The 14,198-nt window shown below is 42.3% G+C and overlaps 1 protein-coding gene across 1 annotated transcript; it reads left to right on the forward strand.

Moving 5' to 3' along the window:
• LOC311247737 (26S proteasome non-ATPase regulatory subunit 4-like) lies at nt 1-1,104 on the forward strand (the record flags this gene model as incomplete). The annotated part of the gene is made up of 1 exon (XM_084338741.1): nt 1-1,104. Exon 1 carries the CDS (start codon nt 4-6, stop codon nt 1,102-1,104), a length of 1,101 nt encoding a protein of 366 aa, XP_084194867.1. The 5' UTR covers nt 1-3.
• Between the last annotated feature and the right edge of the window lie 13,094 nt (nt 1,105-14,198).

The following is a 14,198-nucleotide window of genomic DNA, read 5'->3' on the forward strand; positions in this document are numbered from 1 at the left end:
AAAATGGGGCTTGAAAGTACTATGGTCTGCGTGGACAACAGTGAGTATATGAGAAATGGAGACTTTCTCCCTACGAGACTACAGGCTCAGCAAGATGCTGTCAACATGGTCTGCCACTCCAAAACTCGCAGCAACCCAGAGAACGACGTGGGGCTCATGACTATGGCAAATAACTGTCAGGTCCTGACCACGTTGACCCCGGACTCGGGCCGCATCATGTCCAAACTCCACGCAATCCAGCCCCGCGGCAACATCTGCTTCTGCACGGGCATCAGGGTGGCTCACATGGCACTCAAGCACAGACAAGGAAAAAACCACAAGATGAGGATCATTGCTTTTGTGGGAAGCCCAGTGGAAGACACAGAGAAGGACCTTGTTAAACTAGCAAAGCGCTTGAAGAAAGAGAAGGTGAATGTGGATATTGTCAACTTTGGCGAAGAGGAGCTGAACACAGAGAAGCTGACTGCCTTCATCAACACTTTAAATGGGAAAGAGGGTACGGGTTCCCACCTGGTCACGGTCCCCCCGGGGCCCAGCCTCGCCGACGCCCTGCTCCCCTCTCCCATCCTGGCTGGTGAGGGAGGCGCCAGCGACCTTGAGTTCGGCGTAGACCAGGGTGCCGACCCCGAGTTGGTCTTGGCCCTACGTGTGTCCATGGAGGAACAGAGGCAGAGGCAGGAGGAGGAGGACCGCAGAGCGGCCGCTGCCTCTGTAGCGGAGGCAGGGGTACCCACATCCACCGCCGACGAATCCGACGAGGCCCTGTTGAAGATGTCTGTGTCTCAGCCTGAGACGGGCGCGGCCGTGCTCCCCGACTTCAGCAGCATGACTGACGACTACGAGGAGCAGATAGCCTACGCCATGCAGATGTCTCTCGCAGGAGGAGAGTATGACATGGACACAGCAGCACCCATGGATACCACAGCATCAGCCATGGAGGAGGATGACTATGATGTGATGCAGGACCCAGAATTCCTCCAGAGCGTCCTAGAGAATCTGCCGGGTGTCGACCCCAACAACGAGGCCATCCGTAACGCCATGGGCTCCCTGGCCTCCCAGACAGGAAACAAGCCGGATGGCAAGAAGGAACAGAAGAAGAAATGAGGAAGCAGCGAGGGACGGACAGTGACTTTGACCAACCAGACGGACAGTGACTTTGACCAACCAGACGGGGCAGTGACTTTGACCAACCAGACGGGACAGTGACTTTGACCAACCAGACGGGACAGTGACTTTGACCAACCAGACGGACAGTGACTTTGACCAACCAGACGGGGCAGTGACTTTGACCAACCAGACGGACAGTGACTTTGACGAACCAGACGGACAGTGACTTTGACCAACCAGACGGGGCAGTGACTTTGACGAACCAGACGGGGCAGTGACTTTGACGAACCAGACGGGGCAGTGACTTTGACGAACCAGACGGGGCAGTGACTTTGACGAACCAGACGGGACAGTGACTTTGACCAACCAGACGGGGCAGTGACTTTGACCAACCAGACGGGGCAGTGACTTTGACGAACCAGATGGGGCAGTGACTTTGACGAACCAGACGGGACAGTGACTTTGACCAACCAGACGGGGCAGTGACTTTGACAAACCAGATGGGGCAGTGACTTTGACGAACCAGACGAGGCAGTGACTTTGACCAACCAGACGGACAGTGACCTTGATGAGGAACATGGACATGACGGACATGAACAGTTGCAGGCTATGCAGGATTACTTAAATATATGAAAAAGCTTGAGGACGTATTGTTTGACCAACATGCCTGCACGACCACAAAAGACTTTTTCTTATTTGTCAAACTCTGAAAGCACCCACACAACATGATGAAAACGACGGTAGTCCTAAATGACCATTTCGAGTATAAGATTTTGACTGGCAAGTAAGGTTGGTGGATTTTACTGACATCATTGTAAGGTATAACGCAGGTTTGCTCTCAGACACGTGGTCTGCCAGATCAGCAAGGTTCTGCCCCACGACAGTAAGGCCTGACGTCTCTTCGTGACCAGCGGAGGGCTGAAGAAGATCCAGGAGATGGAGGCCGAGGCAGGCTCCGCCCTGCAGGAGTACATCACTGCCATCAACAACTGCTACCTACGTTGATTTTGACCCGAGGCTGCAGAGAGAAATAGTGCCTCCCCTTGGTCCCCTTCTCCCACTCAGCATTCCACTAAGAGGTTGGCAGTCGACTACGGCTCCTTTCGATCGATTAGTCGACTATTCGACTAATAGGGGTCAGCCCTAATGTAATGTAATAATAAAGTATAATATATTTAGCTCCCATTTGAATAATATATATATTAAAACATGACATTCTTTAGAAGTCTTAAAATATATATTTTTAAATTTAAAGTAAAATAAATGTAAAATAATAATGTTATTTAAATAGCACCATTCATACAGATTGCAGCTCAAAGTGCTTTACACAGTATGACATCATACTGTGACATCACAAATGTTCTAGAATGTCCTATTATGACATCATACTGTAACATCACAAATGTTCTAGAATTGTCCTATTATGACATCATACTGTGACACAAATATTCTAGAATGTTGTATGATGTCATAATAGAACATTCTAGAACATTTGTGATGTTACAGGATTTCACCAAAGCATCGGATGCAATACCGACAAGCTAGACTTGCTAGCTATCATTGGTTTTTTGATCCCCCCGCATTACGTTATATTATATTTGACCAGTCAGGATGTCCACTACTATGTATCCACCAGAGAGCATCTACAACCTCATTCGACGTCAGGGGAAACCAGGAAGTTGATGATCAACAACAGGAGTACAACAACATCTGTCGGCAGTAGGCTGCAAACAGTAGCCATGGCAACAGACTCACTTAAACATCCTTATTCGTCCACAACCTGGCCTGTGTGTGAAGACTGTCGCTGTCGGACAAGCAGAAAGTTAGCAAGCTAGATTAGCTTCTATCTAACCTGACACTGACGCTAACACCTGGCGAGTTGGCAGTAGACAGCAAGTGGACGATCGCAGTGTTCGATTTGTCTTTTATTAACCAAGACTTTACTTTCGTAGGCGTTTTCAAAAGCTCCATGTCGTCATAAGCTGTTGGGCAAATGGGAATGACTTAGTTTTCCTACAATGCCAAAGAGTCAACAGGGAGCAGGGACTGAGCGTATGCATTTGACTGCATTTGACTGTCCGTTGTGTGTGTCCATGTACTGTACGCTGAAGGAAACGATTGGGATATATTGGGATGTGATGTGTGGGTGCAGGGGAGCGAGTGTGTGTGAAGTTTGGTTTTATGAAGATGCCGTGAGAATTTTCGTCTCTACTGGCATTTTTATTTTTGTTGAGATGTTTTAATAAAGAATATCAAAAGTCAAAGTCTCTCTCTCTCTCCCTCTTTCATTCTCTCTCTCATTCTCTTTCTCTCTCTGTGCCAAGTTGTGAATTAGATTGTTATTTATTGATTGGTCCTCCTGGTCCAATCAGCCAGCTCCAGATCCCTCAGATCAAACAATCAAATCTGCCTTAAAATCCCACAAGACTGGTGATGAAGGGAAACCGGGCAGTCGCAGCACAGACACTCTGGAACAAGATCCCACTAAACTGTGTGATAGTAAAGGGTTAACCTTCTGTAGTGCGGCAGTGAAAGGGTTGATCAGCAAATACAGAGTGGAGAAGCTAGTGTCAGCAAATACATTAGAATGACCCAAGAGGACAGCAGTCCTGTAAATGAAGCAGGATCAGGTCCAAATGATACAGGCGGGGAGGTCAGAGGTCAGAGTGGAGGGAGGGGTGGCAGTAGATGATACAGGCGGGGAGGTCAGAGTGGAGGGAGGGGTGGCAGTAGATGTCGACGTGGAGGACGAGGAGAACAATCTAAAGGTGGTTCTGCGGGAGCAAATGTACAGGTTCTCAAGCTAAGAAAGTGAATGTGAAAAAAGGAAACAATTTAAAACAGTACACAGGAGGGTACAGGGTCAGACCTAAGCTCTGGAGATGAGGCTGATGATTGGGGGAGCGATGCATCTTCAGATGAAAAGCAAAACCTGCTCATGGGAATGGCTGAAATTAAACAGTTTTGACAGCAAACAAAAAAATAGGAAAAGTGTGAAAGTCGATAAGTTCTTTCCGCATAGGGAGCTGTTCATCGAGTCAGCCAAGTGCAGAGGAGATGGAGGGTTCTCTGAACAAGAGGTATACAGGTTGAGGAAAAGTGTGCAGAAAGTTAGGCAGGACCTCAACAAGGACGATGATAGTGAGGAATCAGTATATATATTTGTATAAAATTTTTTATATATTGTTTACATGGGTGGTTTTCTCTTTTTTTACAAGCAGTACATTTAGAGCGGGCCACTCTGAATCTAAACGGAGCGAGGGATGTAAAGAAAGCTCTTTTATATGAGTTTGCTAAAGTGAAAGGTATTGATTGATACAGATTCGGCTCAAACAAGGGACTAAACACGTTTCGCAATTATGCCACATCAATGTGGAACGCCCTACCCACAGCTGTAAAGGAATGTGAATCACTACCCACTTTCAAAAACACTCTCAAGGGACACCTACGGGAGACTGCAATTCGAAACTGGCCCCTGTAAATGTCCTAACACAACCCCCTCCAATGTACAGTAATTTACCTAGTATGGTTTTGTCAATATTCCAATGTACAGTTTTGCTTGTTTGTACAGTGTCTTCCCCCCCCCCCCAATGTACAGTTTTGCTTGTTTGTACAGTGTTTCTCCCCCCCCCAACCCCCTCCAATGTAAATTACCCAGTATGGTTGTCAATATCCCAATGTACCCAACCCCCCCCCACCCAACCTCCTCCAATGTACAGTTTTTACGTCAAATGTATATACTCCCTTTTCTTGACTCTTTTTGTATCACAAACAGTACTGTATTTGCAAATCTGGTATGTCATAAATGTATAGATGTAGCAGTACTGTCTATCTGTATGTCATGTACGTCATATATGTCCTGATGAATTGAAAATGGGGGACCCTGATGTAAACAAGACGAACGTCTTTCTCTGGTCTGCATTGTGTGTATTGAGCTGTACTGTATTGTACCCATTCTGCAATCTGTTAATAAAGTTTTCAATCAATCAATCAATCAATCAATCAATCAATCAATCAATCAACCATGTCATGTTAGTGCAGGAAACATGTGATGTGTTGAATGAAACAGAATGGAGGGCAGAATGGGAGGGTGAGGTGTGTTTAAGCTCCCTGACCTCAGTGAGGGGGGATTGGCATTCGGTTTCATGTTTTACATATATATATATATTTGTTTTGTAAGGTTTTAAATTAGTACACTCATTTGAGTAGTGGAAAAGGGGTAGGATTAAATAAGTGTATACTTCTTCCTACTCCTTTTCGAACATGTAAAATGTTTTGCTTTTGTTTATTTGTTTATTGAACGCCATACCATATAATTTTTATTAATATTTATGCACCTGTGGTTGGTTCAGATAGAGCAGCCTTTTTAAATGAGCTGTAACTCTGATGATTTTTTATTTCTGTGCAGGTGATTTTAATTGCAGAATTATTTTTAAATAGAAATCACAGTGAACCTCAAAGAGAATCACAGATGATTTTAAATCAGCTTGTAGAAACACATGACCTTGTAGATATTTGGAGAAGACTGCATGACAAGAAAATACAGTATACTTGGGCTAATGTTAGAGATAATGCCATTTCTCTAGCTAGGCTGGACAGGTTTGATTGTTTTAACCATCATTGTGGAGTTGTTAAGATGTGTCAAATGATTGCCTGTAGGTTTTACTGATCACTCGTTGGTTTTAACCTCTTAACACTTTCAGCGCCAATCACTGAAATAGCTCAGAACAGAATGGAGCCGCTCCCAACAGTTAGGTCACTGCCAAAGCCTGGCATCAAGGGGGATAATATTAAAGTCGTTTCATCCCTAAGTAAAATTTGAATGGTCATATTCCCTCTCAACATTTAAAATGTCACTCCAAAAGAGAACTCGACACCCGACAGAGAAAACGCACTAAAGGGGAATGAAAGGGGTGCAGTATATGTTCACTGACTATCTGCTACAAACTGTTGCCCAGTAATCTAAACTATAAGAGTGCAGACCAAACTGCTAACCCATACAAAACACAGAAGCAGAGAATCTAAAAAATAAAAAAGACTTGATGAAACAAACACACAGAGAACCGCCAAATAATTGAAACCTCAAGAGCACTGGGAGTCTTGCTTGTTCTACAAACAGAAAAACACACTTTCTCTGATGCAAAGACAAGGAGTTGAAAAGGCTATAATACACAGCTGCTCCTCCTGCAGTGAGAAGCACCAGCTAATACATACCACCTATCTTGTACCGCAAACTCACAGGTGAAACATAGCAGGCGAAGTCAAGCTCCCGTTCATAGTATTCACATGACATGTCAGCTCGGAATGATAACAAACTATCATTACACATGGGCAAAACAGAGTCCATTCTCTTCAGTTCAAATAACAAACTCAGCAAGACCGACGGCTTCTCAGTTACAGTGGGTGACAATATTGTCACAAGGAAAGATGAAATTACATACCTGGGTTCCATCCTAGAGGCAAATCTTTCCTGTGACAAAATGGCATCCAATGTAATAAAAAAAACTAGATTCTTGTACCGGATCTCCTCTCTGGTAAACAAGAATACCCTGAAGACTCTAACAGGAGCACTCATTCAAGGGTACTACGACTATGCTTGCACCTCATGGTACCAAAGCACCTCAAAGGCGCTAAAAACAAGATTACAAACATCTCAAAACAAACTAGTCAGACTACTGCTTGACCTGACTCCTAGAACCCACCTCACCCCTGCACACTTTGCCAACCTAGGATGGCTTAGAGTAGACGACAGAGTACAGCAACTTGCAATGGGCCTGGTCTACAAGATACACTATACGACTAAGGTACCCATGTACATGTCAAAATACTTCCCAAAGGTCAGTGAATACCATGACCACAACACCAGAGGAAGCTCCACAAATCATGTTAAACCCAGATTCGGCTCAAACAAGGGACTAAACACGTTTCGCAATTATGCCACATCAATGTGGAACGCCCTACCCAAAGCTGTAAAGGAATGTGAATCCCTACCCACATTCAAAACCACTCTTAAAGAGCACCTACGGGAGGCTGCAATTCGAAACTGGCCACCATAAATGTCCAAACCCCCCACCCCCACCCCCTCCTAATAGACAGTCTCCTCCCCACCGCATGTATATATTCTCCCCCCGCCGTATGTATATTTCTCTCCCACCCACCCACCCCCTCCTAATGTACAGTCTCCACCCCACCGTATGTATATTTCTCTCCCACCCACCCACCCCCTCCTAATGTACAGTCCCCTCCCCATCATATATACTCTGTCAGGATCTATGTGTAACAGTACTGTATATTTGAATACCGTATATGTCACAAATGTAACAGTACTAAATACCTGTATGTCATGTATGTCCCTATGCCATAAATGTCATGTATGTTGAGTATGTCATAAATGTCAATATGAATTGAAAATGGGGGACCCTGATGTAAACAAGACAAACGTCTTTCTCAGGTCTGCATCCCCTTAACAATTGTGTGTATTGAGCCGTACTGTATTGTACCCATTCTGCAATCTGTTAAATAAAGTTTTCATTCATTCATTGCCTTTCCAACCAATATGGTGCAATGCCCTAAACACAGCTCATATGCCATGGTTGACATTTAATGACTATCACCTGTAATTCAATCACTTATTGTTATTTTTTCCATTGATTGATTGAAAACTTTATTAACAGATTGCAGAATGGGTACAATACAGTACGGCTCAATACAAACAACTGTTAAGGGGATGCAGACCAGAAAAAGACTTTCGTCTTGTTTACATCAGGGTCCTCCATTTTCAATTCATCAAGACATGTAAGACATACAAATATACAGTACTGTGTGAGAAAAAGATATCATAAAAAAATATATACATCCGAAGGGGAAGCAACTGTACATTGGAGGGGCCAAATGCTACACACTGTAGAAACAAAGTTCTAATCTGTAATGTCATCAAGATGTGGAGGGGCTGGCATTATTGACAAATAATTGGTAGGCAACTTTGTACTCATCGCCTTTGCACCTAAATAAGGTTTAAGTGCTAACAGTTCCTAACCAGAAAAATTTGCCAATATTCACAGACTATCTCCCTATGTGCTAGGCTGCAGGGTAAAGTCTCACCTTGTCAAGTGCACATCTGAGAAACAGTATAAACACCACCATCTAGTGGTTCTACACAGTACTGCAACGATGGTAATCCCTACATCTATGACATTGGGGCTACCTTCAGAAAAGCTGTTCATGTTTGCCCTACATTGAAAAGGTTTTAAGTTAACCCTTTTTAAACCGAACATTCTCACGATCACGTCACAGAATTCCAGCATAGAATACTGTGAAAACATTCCAAGAATCCTACACCTGGTTAAATGAATAACAAATAGATAATAAAACAGTGTATTAAAAAGAAGGGATTTCATAATTCATACCATATTCATTATAGTCGGGTGTTTCGTTTTTCAACCTCGACAACCTTCAACATGTAGATGTATCTCTCTGTATTGACATCACATGATGCCACGTATACGCTTAGAGGGTGAGTGATTTATGAATCACAACCAAGGTTTAGGAAAATGACATCAGGTGATATTTAGAGCTTAGTTGGCGGCACAGCGTGGGGGGGGGGGGGGGGGGGGGTAGTGAAATACAAGCCCCTGTTGGTATGCCCCCCCGACCGCCATGCCCCACACTCATACAGTACACATGTGGCTCAGGCTCAGAGACAGAGACAGAATTTACCTTTTTAGTTAACCAGCCCTTTACTATCACATAACCGACGGCGATGCTCCATCATTAGCATCATTAGCTCCGCATTTGCGGAGCTAATGATGCTAATGATGGAGCATCGCCGTCGGTTGTGTGATAGTAAAGGGCTAACCCGTCTGTATTGTCACAGTGAAAGGGTTAACCGGCTGTCGTGTGGCGGTGAAAGGGTTAATGCTGATGACCTTTTTCTTCTGGTCAATGTTTCCTTGTCTTTCCCTCAGTAAAAAAAAAAGAAGACATTAAAAGCCAAGTGTCTCCAGAAGACAACAACAACATTGATATCAGATACAACAACATGAATCAACAGTAGACTATCGCTTAATTGCTATTCGTTTTCTCTTTGAATAAAAAATTACAAAAAAAAATAAAAATTTAAGGTTACATTTTGGTTGTGAGAAGATTAATTCATGCTTTTGCTTAATGCTTTGCTTGACTGTGATGAGTGAAATTGTGATTATTTTCTTCACAATATAAGAAATTGTACAGGCAACTGATAAAAGTAGCAATGGAATATATGGAGAACATACCCCCCCCCCCCCCCCCCCCACCCCTTCATTAACGAGTGCAAATCAGAGGCCATTTGTTGTCACTAGCGTTGACGCTGTGGTCCAGGGTGTTAATGAGAGGAAACATTTGGTACAAAATAACAAACTAGGTACACAACCTCCTCCCCTCTTCTTACAAATACCTCTTCAACGTGTGGCGACTAAAATTTTAATATTTTTTTAACCTTAACCCTTTTCATTTTTCATTTAATACCATATACACATGAACATGCTCATGTATTTGTGTTTAGGACCCCTGTGGGGACATGCTGCCTTCACTCACCCTGCTCGTTTTGATTGACCTCATTCTAAACACTTGCACATATACGTACATTTGGCATTTTTACCGGCAAAGACCACTGCAAACATTGCGCTTCACAGCATCAAGTGGCCCTTCACCCCTTAGGAATAAAATAAAATAAAAAGTTGACTACTGCAGGCAAAGTTATTTGAGTATCTGTGTCCTTGACTATCCGCAATTACCCTTGTCATAGGCGGGAGTGATGACAAATCCTTTTAGTGTGATACAGTGAGTGTTTTGTATATTTCTAATCAGTGTTTGCTGCTGAGCTGAAGCATATTGACTTGCTATCTTAAATTCATTGTGTTTGTAGTTTATGAAAACATAAAAGGCAAACATCTATCATGAAAGTTCTTTGTTCATTTCAGTGGTTGGTTTTGTTAATTTCAGTGTTGTAAATGAACCAGCTTGAATTGTTTATAGAGTAAAAACGAATTAAGTAGCCTTTTAGCTTTGCTCTCTTGTTTGTCATCAGTACTGTCCTAGTTTTATTCAAATCCACTGATTTTGGCTTGAGAGATGCAAAATTGGAGTAAGCACCACATAAAGGTATACAGTATACTCTAGGCCAGTGGTTCTCAAACTTTTTACACCAAGTACCACCTGAGAACGTAGCTGGCTCTCCAAGTACCACCATATGACCGGCGTTAAAATACAGTCTATTCAGCTATGCACAGTTCACGCAGGAGGCAAATGTATTCCTAATACCATTATTTATTGTTAACTTTTGTCAGACACAGCCACAATGTACAAAGGGATAGCACTAGAACTAGCAAACGCTTCCACACAACTCATACAATGCAAGGGGCATTGAGAACATAATAACTAACATTCTCACATAGCAAGTGGGAAAATTAAGAACAACCGTATTTCAGCAAATGTACTTAATTCTCTCTCTATCTCTCTCTCTCTCTCTCTCTCTCTCTCTCTCTCTCTCTCTCTCACTCTCTCTCTCTCTCTCCCTCTCTCACACAGCAAGCAATTGTCCGTCATTCTCTCTCTCACACACACACACACACACACACACACACACACACACACACACACACACACACACACACACACACACACACACATACACACACACACAATTATTTTGTTACAAAAACTTAATTTCCTGCATTCTGGTGCAGGAATTTTTAAATTTCTACCCTTTAAATGCCAGTGTTTGTGATGGGCATCACAAATTATTGTAAAAAAGAAAAGAAAACACATATTCAATACATTTTTGAATGTTTACCCTTTAAATGCCAGTTTGTGTGATGGCATCACAAATTATTGTTAAAAAAACACACAAAAAGTAAAATATTTACAATATATCAAATGCAAAGTACATTTTTCTGGGGGGGATTATTACAGGCTAGGCATGTGTCAATGATTAGCAGAAACACATAGTTTGATGGATTTTTTGTAATGTCAGATTTAACACCAACTCTTTTCAGAAAAGTGGGAGTATTTCATTTTTTATCTGACATTACAAGAAATCTAAAAATAAATGGTTATGATCATAGATTATAGGTTATCTAACTATTGCGCTGCCGCAACCAGAAACACTGGCCTGGCCTGCTTCTAAGTTCAGTGGCCTGACTGCAAAAAATTTTTTTTTTTTTTTTTTTTTTTTTTTTTAGCTTTTTGGAAATGTTTTCAAGTACCACCAGCAGTACCACCAAGTACCACTAGTGGTACGCGTACCACAGTTTGAGAACCACTGCTCTAGTCTGTAGTCTGTAGTGGATCTCTTAGCAGTGTGTTCAGTTCCACGATGCGTTCCACTCCTACCTCCACTGAAATACATTAGATAGATGCACTAGATAGAACATCCAGAATGTTTATTTATTTATTTAGGTGGTTTTAGTTTTTAAATGCCCAATCGATGTGGGCTATACAGCATAATTTCACATGCTGAAGATGGAAAATGTGCTTTTTGAAACTTTCTTAAAGGTGCTGTAAGTGCTATAGTTTTCTGTTAAAACAAGTGTTAAGTAGCTCTCTACATTAACAGCCATCACTGATATACAGTGTGTGGTCAGTAACAACATGGGTCTCCCAGTCCCTCCGCTCCACTGTATCCAATCAGGAGAGAGAATGTGGATAGCAGGAAAAACATTAAGGCTTGCTCGTAAAGTTGATATTTTTCCACCTAAATGGTGGAATGCCGATATCACGCACAGCACCTTTAACCCATCATAAATCAGAATAAATCAGACATTACAAATGTAAACAAATGTACAACAGACACAAAATACTATTTAAAACTCTTTAATGTATCTGTTGTCTGTAGTTTTCGCCCTTGTTTCAAAAGATCAATCGGTGGGGGGCTGGGTGGCGCAGTGGACTAAACGCTCGTCACCAACGCGAGAGACACCTGGTATCGAATCCGGCTGTCAGCGTTGCCTCCGGCTTGGCCGGCCGTCATACTGGCTCAATTGGCAGAGTCAGCGGGAGGGAAGCCGGTGGGTGGTATTCTGGTCGTTGTAAAACAGCGACTCCTGCAGGTCGGTCAGGGCGCCTGCACAGCGAGAGAGGGAACTGGTGAACGTAGTGTGACCTCCCACATGTTACACTTCACCAATGAGTGTCCGCGCTGGCAGGTGAAAATATGCTGCTGGCTGTCTCCTATGTCTCGGAGGAAGCATCTGATAGACTTCAGGGCTCCCTAGACCGACCAGTGGGGGGCACATGTGGGCAACGACCAGGAAGGGGAGGGGGGGAATTGGCATAACGACAAAAAAATACATTGGGATGGGAGAAAAACACAGAAAAACAGGAGAAAAAAAAAGTGGATCAAAACAAAAAAAATATCAATCGGTGAACTAGAGAATGAAAATGATGTGGTCATTCCTATTTAGTATTTTTTGGTGGTGAGGCTACCCATTTGTTTACATTTAGATCATTGATTGGGCCTTTAAACATCAGTGTTTAGCAGTAGAACACTTTATTTGGACGTCTCATGTGTGAGGAGCAGTGGTGGAAAGTAGTATTATTACCCCGGTACTTTGAACTTTGAACTTTAACTTGAGTATTTTAATTTGAGGGAACTTTTACGCCACTACATTTCAAAGGAATGATTGTACTTTTTTACTCTATTAACCTGAACCCGTCAGTTACTGGTTACTTTGAAACGATTTTCCATAGAAAACATGCCAAATATTTATGAAGATTATGAACTTTAAAAATTTGAAGCCTGCCTGCTCACATCACAGAGGACGTAATCAGAGCAGCATAACTGGACCACGTACCTTAACATAACCTTTAATCAGAGCAGCATAACTGGACCACGTACCTTAACATAACCTTTAATCAGAGCAGCATAACTGGACCACGTACCTTAACATAACCTTTAATCAGAGCAGCATAACTGGACCACACACCTTAACATAACCTTTAATCAGAGCAGCATAACTGGACCACGTACCTTAACATAATCTTTAATCAGAGCAGCATAACTGGACCACGTACCTTAACATAACCTTTAATCAGAGCAGCATAACTGGACCACACACCTTAACATAACCTTTAATCAGAGCAGCATAACTGGACCACACACCTTAACATAACCTTTAATCAGAGCAGCATAACTGGACCACATACCTTAACATAACCTTTAATCAGAGCAGCATAACTGGACCACATACCTTAACATAACCTTTAATCAGAGCAGCATAACTGGACCACACACCTTAACATAACCTTTAATCAGAGCAGCATAACTGGACCACGTACCTTAACATAACCTTTAATCAGAGCAGCATAACTGGACCATGTACCTTAACATAACCTTTAATCAGAGCAGCATAACTGGACCACACACCTTAACATAACCTTTAATCAGAGCAGCATAACTGGACCACGTACCTTAACATAACCTTTAATCAGAGCAGCATAACTGGACCACACACCTTAACATAACCTTTAATCAGAGCAGCATAACTGGACCACACACCTTAACATAACCTTTAAGAGGTCAGTGGTTCCAACGCTCCCAAGCACTGGGATACACAAACATGTAGAATGCATACTTTTACTTTTGAGTATTTTCAATATTAAATACTTCTCTACTTTTGCTTAAGTATACAGTATATAAGGACTTTTACTTTCATCAGAGTACTATTTTACCTGGGTATTTCTACTTTTACTTGAGTAAAGTAACTGTGTACTTCTTCCACCACTGAGGAGGAGGAGGAGGAGGAGGAGGAAGAGAAGAAGGAGAATCTTAACTCATTCATATCAAAGAAACTTGCAGCGAAACAAACCAACATTTCATAATAAAAAACGGTGAAAACTTTAATGGCGAAAGCAACATGGGAAAGTAACAAGTAAAAAAAAAATGCAACAGCGCTATAAATATTACATTGTGTTTGAATAATGCGCACAAGATGTCATTATTAAATATGTTCCATTAGGTATAACGGTATGTATAGAATACATGGATATTATTTACATTATATAAAATATATTTACAATCTTATTTACAATACAAAAAGAAGTCGCTCGGTGTGTGT

Source organism: Notolepis coatsorum (assembly GCF_963971535.1).
Source record: "Notolepis coatsorum genome assembly, contig: SCAFFOLD_2205, whole genome shotgun sequence".
In the NCBI taxonomy this organism is placed as follows: Eukaryota; Metazoa; Chordata; class Actinopteri; order Aulopiformes; family Paralepididae; genus Notolepis; species Notolepis coatsorum.